Source organism: Branchiostoma belcheri, unplaced genomic scaffold (genome assembly GCF_001625305.1).
Source record: "Branchiostoma belcheri isolate BF01 breed outbred unplaced genomic scaffold, Haploidv18h27 scaffold224, whole genome shotgun sequence".
Lineage (NCBI taxonomy): Eukaryota > Metazoa > Chordata > Leptocardii > Amphioxiformes > Branchiostomatidae > Branchiostoma > Branchiostoma belcheri.
The window spans coordinates 268838-285331 of NW_017803758.1; the positions used below are offsets into that span (position 1 = coordinate 268838).

At 41.1% G+C, this 16494-nt stretch overlaps 1 protein-coding gene across 1 annotated transcript in view; it reads right to left on the reverse strand.

Annotated features, from left to right (window-relative positions):
• The window catches only part of LOC109470430 (protein HIRA-like), a 48794-nt gene that overhangs the window by 20668 nt on the left and 11632 nt on the right, over window positions 1–16494 (reverse strand). The window contains exons 4-14 of the mRNA XM_019769382.1: window positions 14715–14810; window positions 13911–13993; window positions 10025–10102; window positions 8172–8339; window positions 7545–7595; window positions 5397–5453; window positions 4253–4323; window positions 3178–3304; window positions 2561–2767; window positions 1838–1926; window positions 560–758 (exon numbers count right to left, since the gene is read on the reverse strand). Of these exons, the coding sequence (XP_019624941.1) occupies window positions 560–758; window positions 1838–1926; window positions 2561–2767; window positions 3178–3304; window positions 4253–4323; window positions 5397–5453; window positions 7545–7595; window positions 8172–8339; window positions 10025–10102; window positions 13911–13993; window positions 14715–14810 (1226 nt within the window). The remainder of the gene's footprint in view (window positions 1–559; window positions 759–1837; window positions 1927–2560; window positions 2768–3177; window positions 3305–4252; window positions 4324–5396; window positions 5454–7544; window positions 7596–8171; window positions 8340–10024; window positions 10103–13910; window positions 13994–14714; window positions 14811–16494) is intronic.

The following is a 16494-nucleotide window of genomic DNA, read 5'->3' on the forward strand; positions in this document are numbered from 1 at the left end:
ACACCACACACATACACACCACAATTGGTAGGCCTAATGAATTTGACCTTCATCACTGCAGCCCTACATACACACACACACACACACACACACACACAGTGTTGGTGAGAAGCAGCTCCAATTACTAATGTACAAGGCAGAAGACGGACTATCAAAATCTCGGAAGGTGAAAACTCCATGACTGTGTGCAAGAAATCCAAGATCCTGTCTGTGCAGCTTGTCAGGCAAGGATAATGTCTTAATTCATCTTCCTACTTGTACAATACTGTGTCATCCTGGCTGTCCATACTTTCTATTTGTCATACTTCAAGTTTTAGCATTTTTGCTTATCTTAGATAGGAGAATGGGTGTACCACAGCAGGATACAGAGACTCCTTATTTTGCCAGAGAAATTTTTGTACTTCTAACAAAATACAATATTTATAATATTTTGATGATGGTATTTCAGGGATGGGCAGTATTATCTGACTTGTCTATCATGCCAGAATGTACAAATCTGCCATTCTAACACTTACTGTTTGCACTTTCTAACCATAATTATCCTAAAATTCCAATCTACCTGAATATTTGCTGGAATGGACATGGGTGCAGTTGTTAAGATGCATTGTGATAGAGGCTTGACTGTTGCATGCTGGGAGGAAGGGGAACTCTGGGAAGGCTCAGATGTCTTGGGAGTTTCTGCCGTCTCCAGACTGGACTGTACCATCCCGGCAGAAGACATTGGGAGGGAACTGCTCATGAACGGACGAGGAATATCCCTGGGGAAGCAATGAACAGCAAATTGAAAATAAAACACTATATATACATGCCCCAAGCTGCTCCTCTCATGTCACCTGTTATAAAGTTAGTCTTTCTTAACATTTGTTATAAAGGTAATCTTTCTTAATACCTGTTATAAAGGTAGTCTTTCTTAACACAGTCCGTCTTGTGAAGCCAAACCTCTTCTGAAGGCAATACTCAGTCATGTTCACTTCCATTAACCATTTGTCTTTGATTGCCCTGCTCTGCCAACCTGTCTCAGCATGGAAGTGGACAAACTAAACCTACCTTTACTCAATTCTTTGCCTGTCAGAATTAGGGAAATTGGGCATACACATGTGTGAGGGTTGAAAATGTCAAAAGTTTCTAGAGGGGGCATGCCCCTGGACCCCCCAGGAAGTAAGATTGTATAAAATTGTTACTGACAGTAAGGCCACACCAAGTAAATTTTATGGATGACATCCGCGCGAGCATTGATTGGCCTGTTCCTAGAAATAAACAACAAGAAATTCCGCTTCCTGTAACTATGACCAAAGAGTCACGACAGTGCCACAAATCGTCAGATTGATGTGTAACCCGTAACGCGAAAACGGGACAGGACGACAACTGTTTTGATGATGAATAAAAGACTTCTTGCTTGTTACACTGTGTCACCTCATTCAATTTGTGTCCTAACATTTGTCATCTCTTAGTATATTTCTAATCTAGGCATCTTGTTTTTTAGGGCCCTTCTTGGTTTTTTTTCGCCCTCTCACATTAGATTTAGGGTCTCCAAAGGACGTCATCCATAAAATTTACTTGGTGTGGCCTAATAGAAGTAAGAGCAGTAGTAACACTGGTACTGTAACAGTTGTACTGTCATGTAGTCTGTGTTTGTGTCATATTTTCTAACTCGTCCATCCTGATATCTAGATTTAATAAAACAGGTTTAGACTTTTGCTAGTATGTACAAACTTTGTGATTGCATTCTGAACCAAAGACAGACAAAGCACACTTATGACAGGCCTTGCTCTAAACATTCAGAGATAATGGCTTTTGAAAACAACAACAAACTAGTGAGTACAGTAACTGTAGTTACCCAAAATCCACCTGAGGAGCGATGCAGAGAGGAGTGATTCTTCTCCTGCCGTCAGGAGTCCTGGTTTCTATTTGTTGTGCCTTCGGGTTCTGAACAACACAATATCCACATTTGTTACATAAATTAAACCACTCTGGAACAGCAGCAAACCGAACCTCTGTTTAAACTTTTTGAAACATTTCGCCAGCACGGCTGAACAGTAGCTGACCTGGCTGTACCCCAGCTGACCACAGCTGACCTACTCCTTACCTAGGTTGTGAGAGATCAGCAGTGTTTATGTGTGACAGGGGTTACATGTACATGTACGTTCTGTGTACAATATAACCCAGCCAAAGTTTTTTTTATAGTCCTCATCATAGGCAAGTCAGCTGGACTAAGTTCCTTTCTGCTATGTCTTGGACTATGTATGCTGACATGTCGAGTAGTAATCTGTGATGTCACAATACAATATATTTAATTAAGATACAATTTTTGCATAAAGCTATAATATAATTTGAATTTGAATTTTCAACCTTGGGTGAATATGCCAGTTCAGTTCAGTTCAGGTCATCCTCAAACAAGGTGTTGAATATGCCATTGAACTGCACTGAATTTGGCACTTCCCTCAGATCTAACAGTAAATTGTTACTATGACTTACCTTGATTCAAATTGATGTAGTCTATTACTTTGGAAGAGAACATACATTTGTTGTACAATGAACCACAAAAAGAGGTATAACTAACAGGTTTTTCGGTTGGACTGGTGAGCATGGGGTTCCTTATCTTGGTAGGCGTCCCGTTGACTTGTTTGTTGGCTGTGAGTTTCTCCCTCTCTGCGGTGTGGTGCTGTTGGAGCTGCAGCATGGCAGGGTTCTCTATGATGGTGTTGTTAGCAGTGTGCTGGGTGGAGATAGCCATGCTCTTCCCATAGATCCTCTGGTGAAGGGAATTCTGAGGGAAGAAAATTTTAATGAAAAGTTTATTGCAAATTCGTGCCCGGGGGCTAATTGCAAATTACAAAACATAAAAGAACAATGAAATAGAGTATAAAATAACTAAAGTCTACATGATAAAGGTAGCTGTCTAGAACAGTATAACTATGTCTAAAACTATGTCTGAAGGGTTTGACTTCTCTTCTGTAAACCATGGAAGACATAATGTCCCACCTTTTCCAAAATTTGTGGGTTTTGGGAAGTTAAAAGAAGAATAGTTTTTTGAGTAGTTGAATAGTTTTTGAATAGTTTTTGAATAAAAATATACATCCTTAGGCCAGAGCAAGTAAATCTTATGGATGACATCCTCCATAGAATCCAAATTTAATGCGATAGGGCGAAATAATTTGAGTAAATATTGGCCACTACCATCTCATCCTGAGTAAGAGGGGTGCCAAGCTCTTCCGGTGTGAACTCGATGTAGGCAGCCGTGCCGTCCCAGGAACACACCAGCAACTCAAAACCACTTTTCCCCCTGGAAGAGGAAAGAGGGGTCCTACCATATTGTAGGTGACAAAAGTTAATGTCTATACATATCAATGTCATCCACCTTTCTACAAAATCTACCAGGAAACTGTCTAGACTTGTCAATAAAAGATGAAATCCTTGACTGTAACAGTGTTAGTACAAGATACAACTAAGCAGAGCAGTGCACATAAGAAATTACAACTGAGTGTTCACATTTACAACAAAATACACAGCCACAAAATTTCTTTTTATCACAGACCATGAATGTACCAGTTGATGGGGATTCTCTAATGGTGATCGGTTTCTGGTCGGATTCTGTGTCAGATTGTAGGATGGGCCGCATTAAAGGGGCGTTTCTTTTGCGCAAAAATTCAAATATTCTGAATCTCGGTTTTATCATCACTTTTCAACACATTTGCGTCATCATTTTGCGTTTCTGGCGTATTTTGTTAGTGCACAAACAGTCCGGTCGATTCCTGGTGGCATCGGGTTGATGCCACTGCTGGAATCAAAACAAACAACGGTTTTCAGTCAGGAATCTTCGGTGAATTCCGGCACGTGTCTGGGCTCGATGGTTCGAACGCATGAGTTTGAAGCCAATTGACTTCAAGTTTGACGATTTTTGAATGGTCAGTTCCTTACTAAAATTTTGTGCATACTTGAAAGTTATCATGTCACTAATTATATTGCATGTGGTAGCCACATTCATACAATTTCTCATACCAAGAAACAAATTTTATGACATATATCAAAATGTATCAAAATGTAGCAGAAACTCAGGATGGTGCGTGTCAGTTACTGTAGCTACATTTTGACCAAAATTGTGCCACTGCGATGTGTGCACAGATCCAGTCCATCTTATCACTTTTATCATGTTTTTATCATGGACACGGCAAAGAAAGGTTTTCTTGAAGGTATTGAAAAAATAATGGTAACGTGATAAAGACGGTACATGTTTACATGTATATGTACTGACCATGAAATGTCCATGACAGAGTTCTGGAACATGTCGTGCACCACTACAAGAGGTCTCTTCAGCGCTGTCAACTGGACACAACAAACAGTACAAACAAGTAAAATCTGAGATTTTATACCTCCGGGCTTTTCATTGTATATTTTATATGTTGTTTACAATAACAATTGTTGCACGCCGCAGGACTAGGGTTTTAAACAAAGAATTTATCGGGACACCCCTCTGTGCGAGGGGTCACCTTCGTGGACGAGACTGACAATACCTAATACTCGCCAAAGGTCAATGGACGCGACCACTTTCACGCTCAAAGGGGTGTTCTGGCGCCACCAAAAGGCACCATTTTCACGCCCGAAAACACATATACAATAAAAACAAAAGAACGTGCATTATCTGCAGCCCAATAGCAAAACATATACCGAGTCTCAAAAGAATCCGTCCACCCAAACGCGAGAAACAGCTGCGAACATGAAAATCTAAATCTCTCACAAAACCCTTCCGCGGAAGGATATCTCCTCCCCCGGAGGTAATGAGGGGATGGTCAGAACAGCACACAGCCAACCCTATCCATCACCCCTACACCAGGATAATCAGTCAACAAGACAGGGAATAAATGAATAGCAAAGTTCTTTCTTTCACAACCATTAATTTTTCAAGCCGACGTTTCGATGACCTTCTGTCATCTTCATCAGGGCAATACTGACTGGTTTACTGTGTACTGACACTAGATGTTGCTTGGTGCATAGTGCACTAAAGGTGTTATGTGATGTAACAATGCCTAGTATGTATGTCACAATTACACTACCTCCCGGAACGCATTGTAAACAGACAAAACTAGCTTAAGTGCACTATGAACTATGTAACACCTTTAGTGCACTATGCACCAAGCAACATCTAGATAAGTGTCAGTGCACAGTAAACCAGTCAGTATTGCCCTGATGAAGATGACAGAAGGTCATTGAAACATTGGCTTGAAAAATTAATGGTTGTGATAGAAAGAACTTTGCCATCCAGTCGTTTACCAACCTGATGAAATTATTTACGGACGAAGACAGGGAATATTTCTGCAATGTAATCAGCAATGAACCTGACCAAGCCTACATGTACTTGTGACAAATTAAAACGTGCTTATAGAAGTTCTGGAACTTACCCAGATAGAGAGGGACCTGTCACGGCTGCCTATAGCACAGCAGGAGAACTGTTGGCTCTGCAGAGGAACAGAACACACAGACCTGGTGATGTCTTACTTACATACTGTATGTCCTCTGAATAACAATGATATTATACAAATAAATAACATATAATATATAACAGCCTCCAGTTCACTTCCGGACTAATTCCCACATCTAGATGGGTTAATATTGTGAATTATAGGTAAAAATAATGTAAGGAATACAATGTATGTAGCAGCCATCGACGACCCCTTGGGGATTAACCGAATTCTGCAGAATTCTGGGAACTGGAGCCAGAATTCTGTGCACAATTGTACAGAATTTTAATAACAAAGGGGTCGTCAATAGTGCTGCATACCGGTTCACTGGACTTGGATCCGGACTTGTAAGAATGTTTAGGTTCAAGTCCAAAACAAGTAAAATCTGAGATTTTATACCTCCGGGCTTTTTATTGTTTATTTTTATATTATATAGGGTTTTAAACAAAAAATTCATCGAGACCGGACACCCCTCTGTGTGAGGGGTCATATACGTGGACCAGACCGAGAATAGCTTAAATACGCCAAAGGTCAACGGTCGCGACCACTTTCACGCTCAAAGGGGTGTTTTGGGGCCACCAAAAGGCACTATAATTTTCACGCCCGAAAAAACATATATAATAAAAACAAAAGAACGTGCATCATCTGCAGCCCAATAGCAAAACATATACCGAATCTCAAAAGAATCTGTCCACCCAAACGCGAGAAACAGCTGCGAACATGAAAATCTAAATCTCTCACAAAACCCTTCCGCGGAAGGATGTCTCCTTCCCCGGAGGTAAAAACCTAAAAGTCAAGAACCGAGTCCGGACTCATTACCATAAAAGACCATTTCACATGCCCCTTTTCTTTCCAAACCACCTAAAACCTGCTGCAAAATGAAGAAAACATTGCCATCGGGCATCGTCAAGTACCGGCCTCCATTTTATGTGGCCAAAGTTTCACCCAGACAACATTGCAAGGTTGCCAACATGCAATTTTGTTGTATGCCATGGGTTTAGGTCTGGACTTACAAGTCCGGAACTGAACCTAAACCTCAGGACTTGAATCCGGACCTGAACCTAAATGTGGGTTTAGGTATGCAGCACTAGTTGTCAATGGCTGCTACGTCTACATATTTCTTACATTATTTTTACTTATAGTTTACAATATTAGCACATCTAGATGTAAAGTTGCTGACATATGGAATTACATAATATATTCATGGTATTAACTTAGACTTTGGTGAGATCCTCATTTACTATCATTATGCATAATTTAGCATCTGATGTTCATCCCTACCTATTATGAAATACTTGCACAAATATCATAACAAAAATATTAATGTAACTGAAACTAATCACACCATGTCCATATTTTTGTTGTATTGGTTTTTTCTAGCTGTAAGGGTGTTCATAACATAATGTCTGCAAACTCAATATTCTACAGATTTACCAATGATGGGGAGAACATCAGATTCTGAACAATCAATATGGCTATGCTAATTAACTTTGAAAATGAATGAGACAAATAAAACAACCAATTTTTAAAGCTCTAAATATTTCTTGGAGGTACATAATGTATGAGGTCTCGGACATCTTGCTCTGGATGTTGGATACATATAGAATACAACACGGGGTATTCCGTATCACCCGAGGTACCAGCCCGACCGCGTGTCGGATCGCCCGACGGCCGAAGGCACCACCCTCAAGGAGGAGGGTGATGCGGAATACACCGTGTTGTATTTTATTTATGTCATACCCACCCAAGAAAACACACCTTTCAATGCGAAATGAGCGAAAATTAGATGTCCCTAAACCCAAGAAATGAAACAACGTCAATTTCCACGTCCGAATTTTGTATTAGAAAGCGGCACGCGCGGTTAGGGCGAAACGCGCTCGAATCGTTCTATGGAACATTTGGAAGCCCCAGGCCGTACGCGTTAAGAACCCCCGGGCCTTACCGCTAGTTATCACACGGGCCGAAACACCCGTATCAAACGTAATCGCGGCCCAGGTATGACATAAATGACAATCTACATGTACTAGTCTAAGACTGACTCTGTGTGTCCTGTACTTGACCACTGACATTCATACAAAATCTCCTTACCTTCCCACTTGCCTTGTTGACTACTTTTTGGAATATGTTGGGATTGAATCTCTGTAAAAATAATGAGATGAATGAGATTTTGGGTTGACTGATTCTACAGTAACTGTTACAGACACTGTCACAATAGTTGTAGCTGAACACTGACAATTTAAATGCCTTTTGTAGGTCCGTAGCTAATTTAATATAAACGCTATTCACATGTCAATGTCATTAATCTCGATAGCATAGCGTTGGGTCATCAAAATGTAATATCAACATACAATTTCTGGCCACATCAATTTAATTTGTTGGTTCTTGGATTCACCTCTTCGTTTTTTCTGATTCCCCCCCCCAAAAAAGATTCCGGTTCTGAATGAACTAAAAAATGCATGACATTTTACCCCCAACAGTCAATGAAAGTCGATTTCTTCCTAGTTGTTACAGTTTTTCCATCTGTCCATGCAGTGGTTTGATTGAAAGTTAAAAATTCATTGTTTAAATAATAACCCAGCCTTTTGTGTTGACTTCATGGCCCCCTATCGTAGCATTTGGGGCTATAATAGGATGCCTAGACCTGTTTTTCTTTTTTTTTTTCGCCCTGTCGCTTAAAAAAAAAAAATCCAAGGAATTAAACTGGTGTGGCCTTACCACTACAGTTATAGCCTTCCTGTGTCCTACAAAGTCCATAGATGTCTTAAATCCCTGCCGCTCGATGATCTGTGCTGTTGGCCCGGAGTTGTTCATGGCATGTGCTGACACGATGTACTGTCCATCAGGCGACCAGGCCAGTCGCAGGACATGCGTGGTGCCTCCACACTGTGGCAAACAATATCATATGGCTTTCTAGTCTCATCGTTTTATTTTATTTACTGATTTGGCTGTTCAGCACAAACAGCCAGAGCCAGTTACCACAATGGAATTATATAATTTTCTCATTAATTATGCAAATTAAGTCTTTATTTGCATAATTGATATCTGCCTGTGTTTCTGTCGTTCTTAACTACATATGTCACGAGCTTGAATAGTCCTATCATGGAACGAAGCTGATTTATAGAATTTCCTCATTAATTGAAATTCCCTCATTAATCATGCAAATTCCATCCATATTTGCATAATTGTAATACATGTATTATTATGTCCAGCATCACTTAAGCTACCTACATACTAAAAATGATGTCGATCCATCAATCGGTTTTTGAGTTATCCTCCTTTAAACATTAATTTCAACAAATAGTTTCAGAGCACTTTGCTACATTTTGTAGGCCTGGAGCTCAAACGCATGTCACTTCCTCCACAGCACAAGAGCTACCTACCATGTAAATTTCGTGACCATAGCATGTATAGATCACACGGTATCAAAACCGGAAGTTCTGCTGCAGTACCATAGCAAGTTGCCAGGGGGCCCAAAATCTAATCATTTTATTATTTATTATTTATTTATTTAATCATTTTGAGGTCTCATCAAGACTTACCCACCTACAACATGTATATACCAAATATCAAGATAGTCCATCAAAGCCTTCTTGAGTTATCGTGTTCACACACACACACACAAAACACACAGAGACACACAAATGCCCCTGAAAACATAAACTTTTTGGCGAATATAAATTAATCAAAAGACTATGATGGAATCTATGTGAAGTCTATATGTGGAGCGGTAATCAGGGTCAGTGTGTGTACAGTGAGTGTACAGTGTGTGTACAGTGTGTGTACAGTGTGTGTACAGTGAGTGTACAGTGTGTGTACAGTGAGTGTACAGTGAGTGTACAGTGTGTGTACAGTGAGTGTACAGTGTGTGTACAGTGAGTGTACAGTGTGTGTACAGTACGTGAGTGTACAGTGTGTGTACAGTGAGTGTACAGTGAGTGTACAGTGTGTGTACAGTGAGTGTACAGTGTGTGTACAGTGTGTGTACAGTGTGTGTACAGTGAGTGTAGTGTGTGTACAGTGAGTGTACAGTGAGTGTACAGTGAGTGTACAGTGAGTGTGACATACATTGTACACTCAGGATAGAGAATCAGCAGGTCATACCATACAAAAGGAAGCTACTGTTCTGCATCATTATCAAGTGGAAACCATGGTGGGGATGCAAGAACTGACTTCTGTTTGCACTTTGTACTGATGGCAGTACAGATTGCAGAATTTTATAGTGTACAATGTCATGTACATGAACTACAGCATGTTGTGTGTTGGGCACTATAGTTGTAGAGTGGTTTTGACAAATCAAGACTTAGTGGAGAAGTGGTCTGTGCCTGCAGTAGTTTTACACATCTCAAGCTGGGGAAGAGATTCCTCATTATTTTTGTTGAAGTTTTGGTGTGAGAGAAGACTCAGAGTTTGAGACACATGTTACTACATGTCATTGATATGACGTGAAGGAGTATATAGGCACACTCATTCTTGGACAAAGTCTGGAGTTGCACAGTTAAAAAGGGGTCTACATGTACATGTAGTTCTTTGTCATGTTGTGAAAGTAATTGTTACCATACAAAACTCACCTCATCAAAAGGTTTGGTGACCATGGCTTCCTGTTGCCAATCCACAGTGCGCCACACACGCAGACTTTTGTCATCGGACTGCAGGGAAAAACAGCCTGAAAACTCACCATTGCTTCATTCAGAAAGTAATACTTAGTGGGTACAAAGTGTATGATTTATTAAGCATAATTATCAAACTAGCAATCATCATGGATTTCTTGCACAACCTATTACAGTTACTGTTACATGTAGTACATGTGCAAGGACATGTAAAGTTCTTATTGTGCAAAACATTTTCCATGACCTGATGATGTAGTGCTCTTCAGGTATCAAGTGTTTTAGTAACCCCACATAGAGCCAAACACCCTGTACAGTATCTTAGTAACAGTTTTTCTCGATAATCTCATACAAGGTCTTTCATCAAGAAACTAGAGTTCAGAGGGCTCATGCCTTCGACAGTGTGATATTGTTTTGGTGGGTGTTGTGTGTACATGTATGTATAGTGTAGGCGTGGCGAACCCCGTCTTGTATTAAGCTAACGAAAGGGTATGTCACCTCGTAAGGGGCGGTATAACCCCGACCAATACGGTCGACCGATGATGATGATAGTGTAGGTTTTTTGAAGATGATTATCGTAGTTATAGCGGTCAGAGAGTCCTTTTGTGAACGAAGCAACATACTATTTCCCAAGCCTGTACCATGTCTTTCTACGAAAATACGGATCATAGAATTCGGCAAAAAAGGAGAGAGAATTGGTCTGGGGAGTCTGGCCGCGAAAGGTTGTTTTCTTCCCTCCGATGTGTGGCGATCCAAACTTCAAAACGGCAAAAACTCCTTCAACTAAATTATTCTTCTATACAGCCAGCATTGTTGAAGCGTGCGATGTCCAATAAGTTGAAAACAATTGCAATACAAATGTTCACACAAATGATTGTGTAGAGTATACCAACTTTGTTCCCGATTAAAACACATTCCATGTTCACACTGGGGGCCACAGACCTGTCAAATTGGCAATCGTTAAGCAAGCCCCTGCTGGGGCACTGAAGCAGTAATATTGTTTCAACAAACAATCATTCAAAGAAAATGTTTTTCCATCATTATATCTGATGTTTACCCTGCACCTATCTTGTTATCAATCTATGTTAAACTACGAGTTTTTAGTAGGTTTTAATTAATCTTTCAATCTTTAAGAGATGCCAATTTGTTTTATAAAGAAATTAAGAATTTACTTTTAAAACTGTAAATACCCACAGTTTGTGTATTATAATATAAAACGAGCTACTAACGCAATTCAGACTTCTGTCTGCTATGTTGTATTGAAAATAAAGTTTCAAAGTTTCCAATGAAAGCCACTGTTGACAGCTTCCTGTCTGTAACTTGTTGTTTTACCCTAGATATAAAACCAGACCAAGACTTCGCCTGCCCTTAAAAATTTTCAATCACCAAAAGCCCACTACAGCAATGTACGGACCTTCCACAACGCTCATTTCCGAACTTGATCTTGTTATCGTCAATGGTACCTTGGTCACAAAAAATCGTGAACATCCATTCGCAGATACTCGAATTATCCTGCTAACAACAATATCGACCAACACAAAAGCTTAGGTCAAATTCAACTAGAGGTCGGAGATCTCATGTCTTCGTCAGTTGTACGTTTTTCTACAGAAATGAACATGTTTATTCTTTACGTTTTAATAACCAATGTAGTCTAAAGTAAAAGAATCTCTGTACTCCCTTTTTTATGCTACGGACACCCTGAAAGAGTTTGCCAGATTTTACAGGCGCACAGGTCTCCAGTGGACGTCATCCATAACAATTACTTCGTGTGGCCGTATGAAATAACCTGACGCATGTCCAACTTTTCCTCCTCCAGCTGAAGTTATAATGAACAATCCCTCATTAAACGTTATTTGTTCCCATCCCATTATGGGGTTCCCCATGCAGCTGTCTCCATGCAAGCAGACGTTGGTCATTATTTTTAAAGACAAAAGGTGCGCTGCAGTGACGTAGGGACCCCCACGAAGCCCATTTACAAACTTAAAATTGGTCTCAACAATAGTAACCTGTCCACCAAAAATGATAAATATCAATTTACATATACAAAAGTTATTTTGCTCACAAGCCACAAACACAAAAGGTGCACTAACATGCCGTACGAACCCCCCACAAAGCCCAGAATTTGCACTCAACATTGGCAACAACGGTAATCTGCCTGCCAAAAATCATGGACGTCGAATTATGCCTTCCATGGTTATTCCACTAAATCTGCAGTCACCCACAATGCGGCGAGACAATTCCATAGTCTTTCTGAATAAGACAACAAGTTTACACTAGTGTTCCCTGGCCGGCCAAATGTGTCTACGAAAGCGCCTATACTTTGCAAGGGCGCATCGGGTGCCAGGCGCCGAAGCGCAAGCAATAAAACGGGTCCGGGAATATGCACCCCCGAGAAATTTGGATTTTTTAAACCTTCCATAACGCATTATCCTACATATTGCGATGCAAAATAACGCCGACCTCTTGACGTTTCACTGTTAGTACGCAAGGTATACTACTGGAAAACGCAACTTAAGAAAAGGGGAAAAACACATACCCTATAGTGGAGGTTTCCACACCAAGAAATCCAAGGAAACTCCACCATTAAAGAAATACTGTTGAGACCTGTAACCTAGCTCATCGACAGCACACACAACACAGCATTATATATAGCACAAATATCCTATGCAAACGAGGCTTACTGCCTATAACCAACCAATAGAAGAAAAAAGGGACAGAAAACTGAATACCAAATAGTATACAAATATCATGGACAGCTATAGCTGACAGCTGTTCTGGCCATAAGGTCGATGACCTACATAAAAGACAGAGCACAACCAATACAGCTGTCCTACTCTAATTGGCCAGAAGGTCGTTGACCTACATACAAGACAACACCAGAACAACAAATAATAAGAACAAGATAACTTCTTTTCCACATTCCTATAAAACAAAAGAGTTCAAACTTACACCACAAAATCTATATTACAATACCTTTACACCATACAAAAATCTAGACCACCACAGTAACATGCCTATCAAATTTCATTAACTTCCATCCACACATACAAAAGTTATCCTGCTCACAAGAAAAATTAACAAAATGCCCCCTGTAGTCACAACGAAACCCCCCACGAAGCTCAGTAACGAACTTAACCTTGGTCCCGACAATAGTAAGCACCACACCAAGAATTATAATCAACATTTTACAAATACTTGAGTTATTTTGCTAACAAGCCACAAACACAAAAGGTTCACCTACGTGACCCAAGGACCCCCCACGAAGCCGAAACTTGTACTTGACTTTGGCCTCAACAATGGTAATCTGCCTGCCAAAAATCATGGACGTTGAGTCATGCCTTCCAGAGTTATATCGCAAAATCCGCAGTTCCCCACACTCCGGCGAGACAATTTCATAGTCCTTCTGACGAAGACAATGACGTAGAAACCCCCACGAACCATTTCCAAACTTGACCGCATTCTCAACGGTAACTTGCCAACTAAAAATCAGCACAAAAGGTCAACTCCATTCATGTAAAACCATCCCACGAAGCCCATTTTTGGCCTTGACAATGCCCATCACTAAGACAACCTGCCTGCCAACCTCGGACCATGCCTTCAAAATTGATCGTGCATAATCTGCCAAACAGTGCCAAAACAGTTTTCATAGCCTTCTTGTCGAAGGCAAATATTCTTGCAACTCCCATATAATGTTTTTCAGTAACGTTCTTTAAACCCCTCTAAAACATGGAACATTAGTGCTTTTTAACAAGTATTCCCATAGCCCCTATGTAGTTTCAGTATAAATTGTGGTTTTGAAAAATCCCCATCATGGCACTCCAACTGAGTGGTTTGTGGAATCCCTGCTCACCTGTGTAGCCAGGTACTTCCCTACAGGATCCCACGTCACGCCTTTCACCAGCCCCGTATGGCCCCGCAGCACAGAAATCATCTCTGGGACATTTAAACAACAGGCAGTTACAACAGTCTCTCAACACACCCACACACCAACAACAGGCAGTTACAACAGTCTCTCAACACACCCACACACCAAACAGGCAGTTACAACAGTCTCTCAACACACCCACACACCAAACAACAGGCAGTTACAACAGTCTCTCAACACACCCACACACCAAACAACAGGCAGTTACAACAGTCTCTCAACACACCCACACACCAAACAACACTCAGTTACAACAGTCTCTCAACACACCCACACACCAAACAACAGGCAGTTACAACAGTCTCCCAACCACACCCCACACACCAAACAACAGCAGTTACAACAGTCTCTCAAACACACCCCACACACCAAACAACAGGCAGTTAAGTACATTCACGACAACGTCTCACAGAGTTTGTCGCTTGTAACGTGGAGAGCTCATGAATAGTATGAAATGCATTTTTTAAATTCAAGTATGTTGCTTACATCAGGGTTCATCAAAGCCTGATCACTTTCCGACAACTAGTGATAGAGCGCCGTGCGTTCAAGCGTGTAAAAAAGCGTCCAATGTTAGGGCACCCCCCGTTAAAGTTACCAGTGCACCCACAGAAAAAAATTGGTTGCACAGCTCCAAATCTGGGTGCACAAAAGTGCAGATGTACCCAGTATTTGGAAGTCTGCATTTATTTAGTACATTTCTGTAGATGTACATGTGTAGAGTGGACAAACCTGGAAACTTGAGTGCGTTCCACACAATGATGGTGTTGTCAATACTGCAGGTAGCCAGCCAGGCGTCCTGGGGAGACCAGGCCAGGTCCAGGATATCTGAGGAAACAACACAAGTCATGATGTCAGTCTGCCAGGCACGATGGTCCAACACTGCAGGTCACACTTTGGCCGACTTTAGACTGACGACGGTATACGATCGCACGACAATCCTTGTGGGCGACAGCTGGCTTTAGACACATGGCCAGAAAGTGTGGCGGACACCCGCAGCACAGGATAGCACGCTGCGCGCCGATTCAAAATGGCGAGAGAACCCGCTTTTTCGACATGCTTGGGTATGAGGCACATGTACTGAGCGGGGCTATACCCGAGTTTGAACCCGGCGTTCGGTGCTGCCGTCGGCCTGGCTGTATTGGCCGGGAAATGTGGATCGGCGGATCGGTTTGTACAGGAGAAGTAGCTGTTGGTGGCAGGGGATTGTACTAGACACATATGACGATATAAAGTCTTTGGTTTGACGACATTTAATGATACAGGCAATGTGCTTGGACATGAAATAACGCTTGCAGGCTTATTTGCATAAGGCCAATGACCTCCCACTTCCTTCGCCGGCGACGGTTCACTTTAGACGGTGGAAAATCCTCCTCGGACCCCCAGCTGAAGGATCGCACGATAGGGTCTGAGGTGGTAGTGACGACGATTCGAGGGTTACCGTCGTGCGACTATTTTGATCGTCTTTAGACGGTGGTAAAATACTATCGCCGGCAATATCTTGACGATAAACATTCGTACGACTGGTTATTACCGTCGTCAGTCTAAAGTCGGACATTGTCTTGGGGCCGATGTGCACCAACAGGAAAATTGCAGGGCACGTGAGTGAGACTGGTTTGGTCACACATGCGCCCAGAATTTTGGCTGGTGCAACCATCTTTGAAATCATGGTAGCATGGTGCACCAATCGAAATTAAGACCAACAACAGGTTCTTTGCTTTGTAAGCACTGTACTTTCCTGTGGATTATAGCTTGAAACTTTATTGCAAATTTATGCCCCAGGGCTAATTGCAAGAACATGATAACAAAAATAAACAGTAAAAAATGATAATAAGTACTAAATGCTAAAGCTACTTGAGATATACATTTTGTAATTATTGTTGGGTTTGATTTCTTTTCCGTGAGCAGTGGAGTATGAAATGGCCGACATTTTGTGAGATATATATGAATTGGGAGTTATATGAATTGTGTGTAAATAGAAATGCAATTTTTTGTAGGCTGGGGAGGCGAATAAAGCTAGGGAACATTTTGGTGACCATTTTAAATAACCTTTCTCTTTCGGTGCTATAATGAGGGTGACAAATAAAGTGCATTTCATCCTCCACTGCATTTCCTGTACAATATTTACATAATCCCGGGGACCAGTACCAATTATACACACCAATCTAAAGGGTAAAAAATCAACTGGAAATCCCACTGTGCTGGTCAAAAAACATTTTCTTCTTTGTTTAAGCTGTGATTGGCTGGGGAAATGCTTTAAATTAAGAAAATATGATTGGGTAGCTACTCATACCTTAGATTTAGGTATATTCATCACAGTAATTTTAGCTTTACTTGCTTCAAGCTCCAGGTAGAAAATGCATGTACATGTATTTTTTGAGTTTGCATCATGTATTTTTTTCTTGTTGAACTAATAACAGGGAAACGTAACCAAATAACGTGGATAGGACAATATGTTTCTGGTGGTGTGCCTAGATTTTTGCTGGTGCGCCCAATTGTTTTGGGTTGGGAG